This window comes from Myxine glutinosa, chromosome 13 (genome assembly GCF_964187855.1).
Source record: "Myxine glutinosa chromosome 13, kmMyxGlut1.1, whole genome shotgun sequence".
Lineage (NCBI taxonomy): Eukaryota > Metazoa > Chordata > Myxini > Myxiniformes > Myxinidae > Myxine > Myxine glutinosa.
Window position 1 is genome coordinate 67,853,323 of NC_136273.1, and position 12,386 is coordinate 67,865,708.

The 12,386-nt window shown below is 47.0% G+C and overlaps 1 protein-coding gene across 3 annotated transcripts in view; it reads left to right on the top strand.

Moving 5' to 3' along the window:
- Positions 1–12,386, top strand: part of IWS1 (interacts with SUPT6H, CTD assembly factor 1) — a 70,342-nt gene that overhangs the window by 28,608 nt on the left and 29,348 nt on the right. For 2 of the 3 annotated variants that reach the window (XM_068103699.2, XM_068103701.2), the window contains exons 3-4: positions 7,518–7,932; positions 9,142–9,195. In XM_068103699.2, the coding sequence (XP_067959800.2) occupies positions 7,518–7,932; positions 9,142–9,195 (469 nt within the window). The remainder of the gene's footprint in view (positions 1–7,517; positions 7,933–9,141; positions 9,196–12,386) is intronic. The other variant, XM_068103700.2, reaches the window with a different exon arrangement.

A 12,386-nucleotide genomic window follows, 5' to 3' on the forward strand; every position in this document is an offset into this window, starting at 1 on the left:
GAGAAGTTAGACAATAATTTTGAGGAGTTAGACAAGAAAATTGGGAAGTTAGACAATAATTTTGAGGAGTTAGACAAGAAAATTGGGAAGTTAGACAATAATTTTGAGGAGTTAGACAAGAAAATTGGGAAGTTAGACAATAATTTTGAGGGGTTAGACAACGGGATAAAAGAAGTGAAAAATGGGTTAACGGGGGTAGAAAACAGAATGGCCGCTCAAGAGAATCAAATGGAAGGGATGCAAAAAGGGTTAGAGGGGTTAGAAAACAGTATGGAAGGCAAATTGAGGGACATGAGGGACCAAGCGGAAAGGGAAGTTAAACAAATGGAGCAGCAGATAGAGGGGGTCAGAATGGGGGTAGAAACCAAACTGGATGCTCACAGGGAGGAAATGGAGCAGATGAGGGTGGCATCTGGGCAGGAGATGCAAGTGATGGGAGAGGAGATCAGAAGAGGAGTGAGTGAGGAGGTCGGAGGAGTGCGCGAGGAGGTGAGGCACTGTGAGGAGCACATGGAAAAGGAGGTGAGAAAGGGGACTGTAAAGTTACAAGGGGGCATAGAGGACCTGACGCAGGAGGTGGAGCAGCTGACGGTGGGACAGACGGAGTTAGTGGAGCAGGTTCAAAGGAACACTGCGGTATTAGGAGGTTTAAAGGCGACACAGAAAGAACTAAAAGATGACTTGATAGCGACAAAGAGGGAATGTCAGATGGTACGTGAGGGACTGACAACGAGGTTGGACGAGGTGGTAGAGGTAATGGAGACGAAGGACCGGCAGGTGAGGACGCACCTGGAAACGGTCAAGGTAGCCTTGGAGGACGAGCTTGAGGAGACGTACCGGGGAATAAAAGAGGTGAAGCAGAAATTAGAAGAAGTGGAAGAAGGGATGAGCGAAATTAAGAAGCGACGGAGAGGGGATAAGAAAGAGATAAAAGAGGAGATAAAAGAATTGGTCCAAAGTCTGTGTTTGGATCGTGATGATGTGCTCATTAACCGGATGAGGGATTCGCAGGTGATGGAGGAGAAGCGAAGAGGAAGAGGACCCGGTGTAAGTGGTGACCAATATGGTCGTGCGTATGATGCGCCAGGGGATTTAAGGAGCTTGGGGGTCGAGATGGACCCGGGTGTTCGTGAGAGGCCGTTGGTGAAGTGTGCGACAGGTCTGGTGTGCGAAAAAGGAGGTGTGCGAGAAAATCCGACTCTGGGGTGTGTGAGGAAAAAGTGCGTGCCAAGGAGTGAGTGTGCTGGCGAGAGTGAGTCGGTCGTAGCGCGTGTGCGAGGGAGCACGTGGAAGCGCGGTGTGGTGAGTGTTACAGAGGGTGTAACGGGAGAGTGTGCGCGAGAAAGGTGTGTGACGGACAGGTGCATGAGGAAAGAGTGCGCTGTCAGAAGTAAGGAAGAGTGTCCACCTGTGGTGAGTGTTACAGAGGGTGTAACGGGAGAGTGTGCGCGAGAAAGGTGTGTGACGGACAGGTGCATGGGGAAAGAGTGTGCTGTCAAGAGTAAGGGTGAGTGCGCTGTCAGGAATGGAGGTGAAAGTAGTGAGAGTGACATGGAGCGTGAGTTAGTTGTGACAGGTGAGCGAGGATGTACACCTGGGATGGAAGGATGCACACCTGGAATGGTAGAGCGTGAGTGGGAATGCACGCTGGAGTTGGTGGTGAGGCACGTGGTTGGGTGTGCGAATGAGAGCACACCTGTGATTGTCACAGAGGAGGTGACCGAGGAGGGGGCTCGAAGAGGTGTATTGGTGAGGTGTGCAAGCAACGAATGTGTGCCAAAGTGTTCGGTGGTCAGGTGTGTGACCAAGGCTGTGAGTGGAATGGGTGTGCCTGGGTGTGTAAGGAACGGTACGAGGAGCATGGGCACAGCTGGATGTGTGAGCAAGGAACGGGCTGTGGGGTGTAAGCGTCCAGGTGAAGCATCGACGTTACACGGGTTAGAGGTTAGAGCGACTTTTAGCCGAAGCAGGCCCTCGGTGCGTGCCGGGCCTCGCTTTGAACGGCCGCGTCCAGGCTCCACTAGGCGGAGCTGGCAGCCCGATAGAAAGGGTCGTCATGGCGACCACTTTTTGTTGAGACGTGCCGGCAGGTCGAGATCGGGACATTGGATGGCTCCACGCCGAGGTGATGCGTGGGATCTCGGCCCGGGTAAACCTCCTTCCCTGCACCGAAGGCAGGATGCAGCCAGCCACTGGCACAGAACAACCAGCATCCATTGCTTGGCTTTACGAAGCCGGGCTTTGGACAGGGATTGGCGCACTGAGAGGTATTAGTGAGTCGACTGGGTGATGAGGTTAGTGTTTTGGACCCAAAATTGGAGAAAAACAAAATTTGGTGATTGGCAAAGGATTGGCAGTAGTGATTGGCAGATGATGAGTAGGATTGGCAAATTTTTGATTTGTTGAAATTTGATGTGCAAAATTGGTAGTGAGAGACCCCCGATGTGGTGGGATGGCATCCCTGCCACCCTTCCCATGTGGTGGGGCAAAGGAGCACTAGATTATGGGGTGTATGGCAGTGAAAACTAGCCCGGGTGGGTTAGGTTATATTGATAGGGATCTAGAGAAGATGACCTTAGGTGACGATAAGGTTAGGTAGTGACTGATACCTGTAGTGGGGACGCAGGTAGATTAGTATGGATGATAATGACGAGGGAGCGCAATAGTTTAAAGGGACGACTGGGAAGCGCAAGTTTCAGAAGGGAGTAGTTAGCTGAGATGATGCTGTGTGTGTGAGGATTGAACAGGTGTGATTGCACAGGTGTGCAACTGGACAGGTGTGTGGAGCAGTGTATGAGTAGTGAGTGTTGTGGATCAGCGCGAATGCGCTTGGGGAGAGAAGGGTGCCGGTGGCACCAGGTGTGAGAGCACAGGTGTGCAAGTACAGGTGTGTGGAGAAAGTTGGAGTAAGTGGTACGGAGTGGTGTGCATGGTGCGAAGGTGTGGATGGGGGAAGAGTGGACCCCTTTCACGAGTACCCGGGGCGGGTAGTGTAAGTGTTAGGTAGAGGGTGCAGGTAAATTGTGGTTGGATATTGGCATTTGTGGTGCGGTTGCAGAATGGTGTTGTGAATGGGTGCATTAGTGTTGTGGAAATGGCTGGGCGTGTAGCCTGTTAGTGTGTGTAGTTGGTTGGGCACTCCACCACTGTGAGGATGTCGGCCAGGTGAGGCCGCAGGTGGGCTCTGGGAGCCGGTAGTTGTGAGTGGGTGCCTGAGGATCCCGGGTGTGGATCGGGCAGCCCAGTGCCAGAGAGGGCACGGAGTGGGGAGAGAGCCAGAGGGCCTTCCCCAGGTAGTTAGGTTAGGGTGAGGAGCAGGTAAGCTCGGAGGCAACTGCAGTGGTGGAGGTGTGCAGGTGGGTAGACCCACTGGGAGAGGTACACGCCGCAGCCCAGAAATTGTGCGAGGGCACCGGGAGATGAATCGGGGGAGTGAGACCCCAAATTGAAGAGCACCACAGTTTGGCCAATGGGAATTGGTTTGTAGAACCCATAGTGTAAGAGGGCCAATGGTTTGGCCGGAGAAAGCCCCCGGGTAGTGTAAAGTTGTTAAAGTCATTTAGGAGATAGTTAGGATTGATGAACCTGTCGCACCATACGCAGCCACTTGCCTGTGGTGATGATGATGACTCCACACCTGTGTTTTCTTTGTTTGTTGCAGGAAATGAGATTGCTGTGAGGATTTGTGAGACGCATCACGACGTGGATGAGACATTGGGGTGATTCCATCTCTCCCTCCCTAGGAGGGACTGATGATGAATTGGTGATGGCAAATTTTGATGTTCAGTTGGAGATGGCAAATTTTGATGAGAGTTGAAAATGGCAAATTTGATTGGTTAGGAGGGAGAGAAGACGAATTTGGTATATGGGAGGAACGGGGAAGACAGTAGGGATGTTTGTTGATTTGTAAAGTAGATGTTTATGAGTAGTGTTGTGTTGTGTGGATGCAGTAAGGGGTAAGGGAGGGGCCGTGTAGGTTACCTGGTGGGGGGGGGGGCGTACGATAGGAACGTACCTGTCTCACCTGGTTCCCATGTGCCCCCAGTGTGCATTACCTTACATTGCGTGCACTTTTGCGCCCTTACCACCTTACTCACTTGTCTGCTTCTTTTGTCTCCCACCTCCGAGGATCTGGCTTTGGGGTAGAGAGAGAGGAGAGAGAGGTGCTGGCTGCGCAGTTGTGGGCCTGCACTTTCGCTGTTCGCTGCCTGGATCGGTACACCATATGGACCGCAATGTTTGTGGCCACCCACAATGGACCGCAGTTCGTTTGCGGCCAAGCACCACCCGGGGATGGACCTATGGATCAACGTGGCACCTATGCCATACAGGTGAACCACTAATAGTTAACACCACCAAGTGCACCACAAGAAGAGCAAGAGACACCTGCAGGGTTAGGGGTTGTTGAAGTTATTTTTATTCCAATGAACAATGGTGACTGCACCGATTGGTGGTGGGGTGGTGCTGTTGATGCTCGGGAAAGGGTGCTCTGCACGTTATTAAAGGCCGTCGGCCACAGAGCACTCGTGGGTTGGTGTATCGATGTTGGCAAGCGCGCTCTCTCTATGCATAACATCTGCATGTGTTCCTCCAAAAACAGGTCCTGGATCGTAGTGTAAATAGCAGCGTAGTCTTGTAAATAATGCTCCCTACCGGCTGTATGTTTAGTTTGAGAATTCTTTCCGGATTCGGTTATCCTGTGGGTGTGTTTCTGTGAGGAGAAGGGTGCAACGTCGCAGGGGGACATATTTACTCATTTGTGAATATCTGTAAAACTGTCGCACTCAGGGTAGAGTTAATAGTAGAGGGAACTACATTGCGTGCCACACTAAAGTAGGTAAAAATTTATCGGGTCGGGACGCCCCGAGGGTAGAGAAGGGTGCAATGTTGCGAATATGGAATTTGGCCTCCATATCCGCTTGTAAATATTCCCCTATTTTCTCCGATACTCCCCAACTCTCCCTTACCCCATTCCCTAGTCCCATTGTCTGTAAACAACACCCATTAGAGCCGATCTTCCCCTTCATCCCCCCATTAAATGTCGTGCCCAGGTCCCCCGCACCACACGTAGACAATTATAGGACATCTTGCTAGTTATTCTTAATCTATGTCAGTTAAGGACTTGTTTCCATTAATTATGACTCTTCGTTGCACCAGAATGTGATTATATAGCACCTGTTAGGAAGTTTAGGACCTCCCCATACCTCTCCGCATCTCTTCCCCATGAAGAAGCGCCAACTACAACAACAACAACAAAAGAGGGGGGCGGCGCGGTGACGGCATGGGGAGTGGGCGTCCTCCTTCCGGCTCGGTTAGCCACCATTGACCACGCGCTCCACGGGGTTACCACGGAGGGGCTCCCTGTCGGCCCCTCGTCAAGGGCGGAGCCGGTAACCCCCGCACCCAATGAGAAGCCATGGGCCGATGCCATCTGGGGCGGCGCTAACGAGCCGAGGGCGTGTCACTCCCCGCCGGATATATACGCGGCCCCGCGCCAGACGTGAGGAGAGATGCGCCCCGAGCTTGGAAGGAAAAGACGCCACCCTCCCGAGCGCTGAGCGACCTCCCCAGCTTGAGACCAAAGTCGCGACCCACAAGCGCTGTGATACCTTCACGCATCTCTGGACACCACCGTACGTGATTCTGTCCCTGAGCCAGGTGCACCTGAGCCATCGCGACCTGCCTCCCCTTTTCATCAACCCCCGTGTGAGTCAGCATTTTGTCCCGTGTGTCTGTCGTCTGTCCGGGGATAATATAAGAGTGTGTCTAAGTGCCTGTCTTCCTGTAATATACCTCTAGCCCCTGTAATCTAACCTTTTTCCGTACGAATATACTTGAGAACTGAACCCCTGGTGTCGTATTGTGTCATTATAATCCAGCCGGGTGTCTTCTTTTTCTTATTGAGCCAGCATAGCGCGATTAGTCAACCCCGGGTGCAATCGGGGTAACTTGTACGGATACGGCGGCCATCCCGCTCGGCCCACCATACCATCAAAGTCGTATCTGTAACAATATATATATATATATATATATATATATATATATATATATATATATATATATATATATATATACACACACACACATATATATATATATATATATATATATATATATATATATATATATATATATATATATATATATATATACAGTGAAACCTTGACTTACGAGTGCACCAACTTACGAGTTTTCCGAGATACGAGCCGTCGCTCGGGTGGTTTTTTGCTTTGAGATGCGAGCCGAGATCTGAGTTACGAGCTTACGCCACCCGCCACAAGGTGGCCCAACGAGCGTTCCGGTCACGTGGTTATCTTGCCGTGCAAACATCTCTGCCGTATATCGCTGCTGCTTTGTTTTCGCATTTTGTTTATTTTGGAAAATTTCTTAGTTTTAACCATGGGTCCTAAGAAATTGAGTGCCAAGGGCAGTACTGAGAAGAAGAAGAGGATGATGTGCTTGGATATAAAACACGCAATCGTCGAAAAACATGAGCGAGGTGTGCGTGTTGTCGACTTGGCGAGGCAGTACGATCGAAACATTTTGAAAGGGAGGAAGAAACAAACCTCGTTGGACAGGTTTTTATTGAAACGCCCTGCAAGTGAAAGCGAGGAAAGGCAAAAGTCATCTCCTCCACCTCCGCCAGCATCTTCGTCTGATCTTCAAGGTAAATATACTTAATAAAACCAGTTTATTTCTTTACATTGTGGCGGACACGGAAGCTCACTGGTGTGGTGACATCATTCCACGCACCAAGTGGGCGGGGGCCACGCCGAGGGGTAGGCGTGGCCTCAGGATATACACCGGGCGTGCAGCCCGGAGCGCGCCAGCGCCAGTGTTACAGTGAGCTCTTGAATAAAGACTCTTACAAATTACCGCGTTGTCCGCTTCCTCCTTGTTTACAAGCAGCGCGCGTAACGCCGCTTATTATGTACAGTATATACGAGGTCGTGCTTGTTTATACATTATTTGTTATTTATAAAGTACATTTTTCTTATTTAAAAACACGTAACAAAAAAAATTGGTGTGGTTTTTTGGGGGCTGGAACGGATTAATAGCATTTCAATGCATTTTAATGGGGAAATTTAATTTGAGAAACGAGCAAATTGAGTTACGAGCTCGGTCACAGAACGAATTAAACTCGTAAGTCAAGGTTTCACTGTATGTATGTATATATATATATATATATATATATATATATATATATATATATATATATATATATATATATATATATATATATATATATATATATATATATACATACACACACACACACACACACACACACACACACACACACACACACACACACACACACACACACACACACACACATATATGTACCCTAACCCATAATGATTTCCAACCCGAACCCATAATTAAGCATTGCCCTCATTTTTCTGCTCTGCATTTTGGTAAAAAAAAAAACATCCTGTGATGAGGTCTAATGCAGGAATTAAGAGTTGTTCAAGTGTATTCCCAGCTCTTATGATATACAATCGCTCTTTTGGCAGGATTATGAAGAAGGAGAGCACATATCCGATGAAGAGTTGAGCTGTACTTTGCCGGTGCAGCCACATGTTGAGAGCAGTGATGATGCAGAGAGTGATGTTGAACGTGAGGCTGGTGAGATTGCTGGAGACTCTGAAAGTGATGCTGGCCAAGCTGAGGAAGAAGAGCCGGAGGAAGGAGAACTTGAAGATGATGAGCCAGACGAGGAGGATTTAGTGAGACCCAGTTCAGAGTTTTCTAACACTGGGGAAAAGCAGTATGCACATGATGATGAGGAGAAAATAAGCTTCGAATTTCCCCAGAATGGAGGACAAGAAGAAGAAGAAGAAGAAGAAGAAGAAGTGTTGCGGGACAATGAGTGGGAAAGTGAACAACGTTTGCAATCGGAAAATGAAAGCGATGGCGAAGAAGTTTTGGGTTGGTCAAATGTATCATCACTTTCTCCCAATACAGTTGAACTTTTCTCTTCTTGGTGTTCCACTTGTGTAACTGCATCATTCATTGTTATCTCTGTCACCAGTTATGTTTTCACCCCTGTCTGTGAACAGAATATCTCAAAATGTTGTGGAAGCATTCAGCCGAAATTTGGTGGTCAGGATGGGTGTGTGATCAGGCCAAATTTATTTGATTTTGGTGAAGATCCGGATCCGACAACAATAATTTTTTGAGGATCTTCACCATTGAGACAGGGCCAAAAACGATATATAGCATGATATCTCAGAGTTGTGGATGGATTCAGATGAAACTTGGTGGACATGTTGGGTGTGTGACAAGGAATAATTGATTCCAATTTGGAGATTAGGCTCCGGGTCCGATAATTTTTTCAGTGATTCTTCACCATTGAGTAATGGCCTAAAATGATACTCTATATAACACAATATCTCAAAAATGTTATGAGCAGATTGGGTCAAAACTTGGTGGACATGTCAGGTGTGTGAAAAGGAAGAATTATGAAGTTGTGATTCAATTTTCGTGAAGATCATGATCCAGACACGATAATTTTTAAAAATTTTCACCATTGAGAGATGGGACCAAAAATGATACACAACAGGATATTTCAAAAAGTTATGGACGAGTTGTGAAAAAAACTAGGTGTATGAATTGAGTTGGTGACAGGAACAAGCCAATTCGGTTTTGATTCAGGTCTGGATCCAGATATGACCTGTCGTTGGGATACAAAATGTAAACTGTTCAGCCTGGCGGAGCTACTGAGTGCCGTTCTAGTTCACTTTGATATCACTTGTCCATGTGTATTTTGGCTGCCTGTTCACATCTGGCACATTGTCTTTGTTTTGATATCTCATAACCTCCTCCCCTCGACCCCACCTCCTGCTCTCTGAGCTAGACCACGAGCATGAATATATGACCTGTGTGTGTGTGTGTGTGTGTGTGTGTGTGTGTGTGTGTGTGTGTGTGTGTGTGTGTGTGTGTGTGTGTGTGTATATATATATATATATATATATATATATATATATATATATATATATATATATATACACACACATGCATACATACATGCATGCATGCATGCATGCATGCATACATACACACACAGTAATAAAAAAGTAATTTCACATCTGGATTGTGATTGAAATGCATTGCTTTCGCTTTTCTGTTTTGTTGCAGCGAAGAGAAAGGCTTCTGAGAGTGAAAATGAAGAAGACGAGAGCATGGAAATTGGTGAGTACAATTAGTTGCTGGAGAGAATGAATGGAGGGATGAAGGGTGAATTTATTTCCATTAACTACAACAAAAATGAAACGATTAACTCACACTCATGCAAGATTTTGCTGTGTTCTAAACCAACCCACCTCCCCTACATTCCCCAAAAGGGTGAATGCAGCACAGACCTGTGATTACAGCAACGAGATCACAAATAAAGACAAAAAATATCAATTAATTGTCATTCATGTCTGAGCTTCTGTCTGTGTCTCCATTGGAAACTTGACTGTATGCTGGATGTGGCGATCAATATTATGAGTGACGATCTTGTGTTTTTAAGCTTATGGTTCATTGTACGAAGTGCACTCGCTGAATAGCCAGTGCTGCATTCTGACTGCTTTCTCCTGGATTCAAGATTTCCAGGAAACTCTCATTGCTCACTTCTAGGCTCACTGCTCACCTTCTCTCATTTGTTCCCCTCTTTTTCCTGTTTGTACAGGGTCCGGCTGGGAGGTGTGACGATTTTCAGAAAACTCGTACACAGTTATTTTTAGTCGAATTTCAATTTTTTTTTTTTTTAAAGACTACATATATAATGCCATTTAATACACTGTAACAAAGACATTTAAAAAATGTAATTCATGTTTGAATTGGGTATAACAATGCAAGTGGGGAGTCTAGCGCATGCGTGATGGCTGTTCGTTACTCGTTGTTAGGCGCCATTTCAGTAGCCATGGAGCTGTGGACGATTGAACATCGCGTCTTTGTTGTTGAGACGTTTATTCAAACGGGTAGTTCGGTGGTGCTTACACAGCGCAGATTTCGTACTCACTTCAATGTTGGTCGACGTGGCGCCGTTCCGTCTCGAAACACAATATTGAAGTGGGTAAAAAACTTCAGGACAACTGGATCTGTGAGGCCGGGAGTAGCTCGGGGAGGTGATCGAACCGTTAGGACCCCGGAAAACATCGAAAGGGTTCGACAAGTTGTGGAGGCCAGCCCTCGTCGGTCAGCGGTACGGCACGCTCGCGCGTCGGCGGACGCACTGTGACAGTCAACTCACAACGTTATGTTACGATGTTGCGCGAGTTCTTACTGCCTGAATTGAGACGACGTCGCATTGACCTCCCTACAGTTTGGTTTCAGCAAGATGGGGCTACTTGCCATACCTCAAGAGAATCAATGGCCTTATTAACAGAATATTTTCCAGGGCACCTCATTTCAATCCGTGGGGATGTGGAGTGGCCCCCTCGATCGCCCGATCTTTCACCCTGTGACTATTTTTTATGGGGTTACCTGAAAGCTAACGTTTACATTGAAAAACCACGCACTCTTGAGACCCTTTCAGAGGCCATCACCAGAGAAATTCGAACTATTCTACTTGCCATGGTTGAAAGGTCTATGGACAACTTTTCCGCACGTCTGCAAGAATGCTTGGACAAGAACGGCCGCCATTTAGGTGGTCATTTTTCAAACATGAATTACATTTTTAAAAATGTCTTTGTTACAGTGGTATTACATGGCATTATATATGTAGTCTTAAAAAAAAAAAAAAATTGAAATTCGACTAAAAATAACTGTACGGGTTTTCTGAAAATCGTCACACCTCCCTGACGGACCCTGTAGAACCAACTTCCACATTCTCTTCAATCTTATTCTTCTTTCCAAGTATTCAAGACTGCTGTTAATAATCATCTCAGATCATCCCCAAGCCAAAACCATGATATTGTTACAAAGTGGGTTTTGGGATTTCCTTACGAGGTGAGCCTCGGTTCCCCCTCACACTTATGGGGCCACCGAGCACGGATAACTCTGTGTCACGGTGGATTGTTAATGAACCGTGAATGGCAAATAGTTGACCACGTGGCCCAGGGTCCACTTTTTAATTACCGTTTACCTGGGGGGTCACGTGGTTTCTTACCCGGGAAGCGTGCCCTCGATATGCACTGATCTTATGTTATCTTATCTTCAGATTTTAATTGGACGCAGCTGAGTAAAACTGCCAGTGCATATCAGACATAGACTGATTAGAGACAATTCGTTTGGGAATTAAACCCTCCCAGGCTAACACTAGGTGCGGACGGTGTGTGTGGACCAATGCAGGAAAGGACAGTCACAGACAGAGACAGATCGGAAGAATAGTTCAACAATAGGGGGGTGGGGGGGAGGGGGTTATTTACAGTGTGAATGTGGGGCCAAGGGGGAGCATACAATGCAGTTTAAGCACTTTAATGCACAAGCAATTAGCAAGCAATCACAACATCCATGTAATCAAAAGAGAGAGGGTGCAAAAATGTACAAGGGGCAATTGCAAGCCATTCAGGGTGCAAGCTATGTTCAGCAAAACATATACCTTACCAAACCTATTCCATACCTATCTATCTAAAGCACAGTACAAGGGCCCATCAGAAATATCCACAGAAGGTAGAGAGAAAAGAGAGATGGGGCAGAATTCGTTGAACAAGACTGCATTCCACTGTTGCTGTGTCCAGCGGCGATGCTGCAGACACCATCTTAGTCTGTTCCGCCGATGCAATGCGTTCAACACTGGACCTCTGCAAGGACGTTTTGCCACCAGGCCCCGACTTCTCAAACGCCTCAGCACAGTACAGGCATTGATGCGGTTGTTGTGGCGACCTTTTGTCACTGCAGCTGTTTGCGTAGCAGGGCAGAAACAATCACAAAGATGCTGCAGCACAATCCAGCGGTCTTGGTTTGGGGTGGATACCCGTGGTCTTCCTCTTCGTGGACCATCATTCACAGTTTCAGTTTCACCGTAATGCCTGGCCAGGTTGGAAATTGCAGGCTGTGAGCAACCAAGACGTTGTGCGATTGTTCGTTGGCTTACACCAGCCTCAAGCATCCCAATTGCCCTTAACCCTTTGAGTACGAATGACGTCCAGTGCCGCAACCCGTGAAAAAGTTTTGTGTTCAGATGACGTTACTACACGTCATCGACTATACCTATAAATAGATCATCAGTACATGGTTGCATTCCCGTACCAAAATGCCAAATTAATCCCATACCCGGGATATTTTTTATCAAAAAAAAATCCTGCACTCGAATGGTTAAACATTGTTCAGATGTCAGGTATGGCAACTGAATTTTCTTGTTGTTTTCCCTGTCAATAGCCTCTACAGTGACTATGGACAGCATAAATGAATGTCTAACCACAAGAGCTGAAGGATCTAATTATGAGGGTCATTAT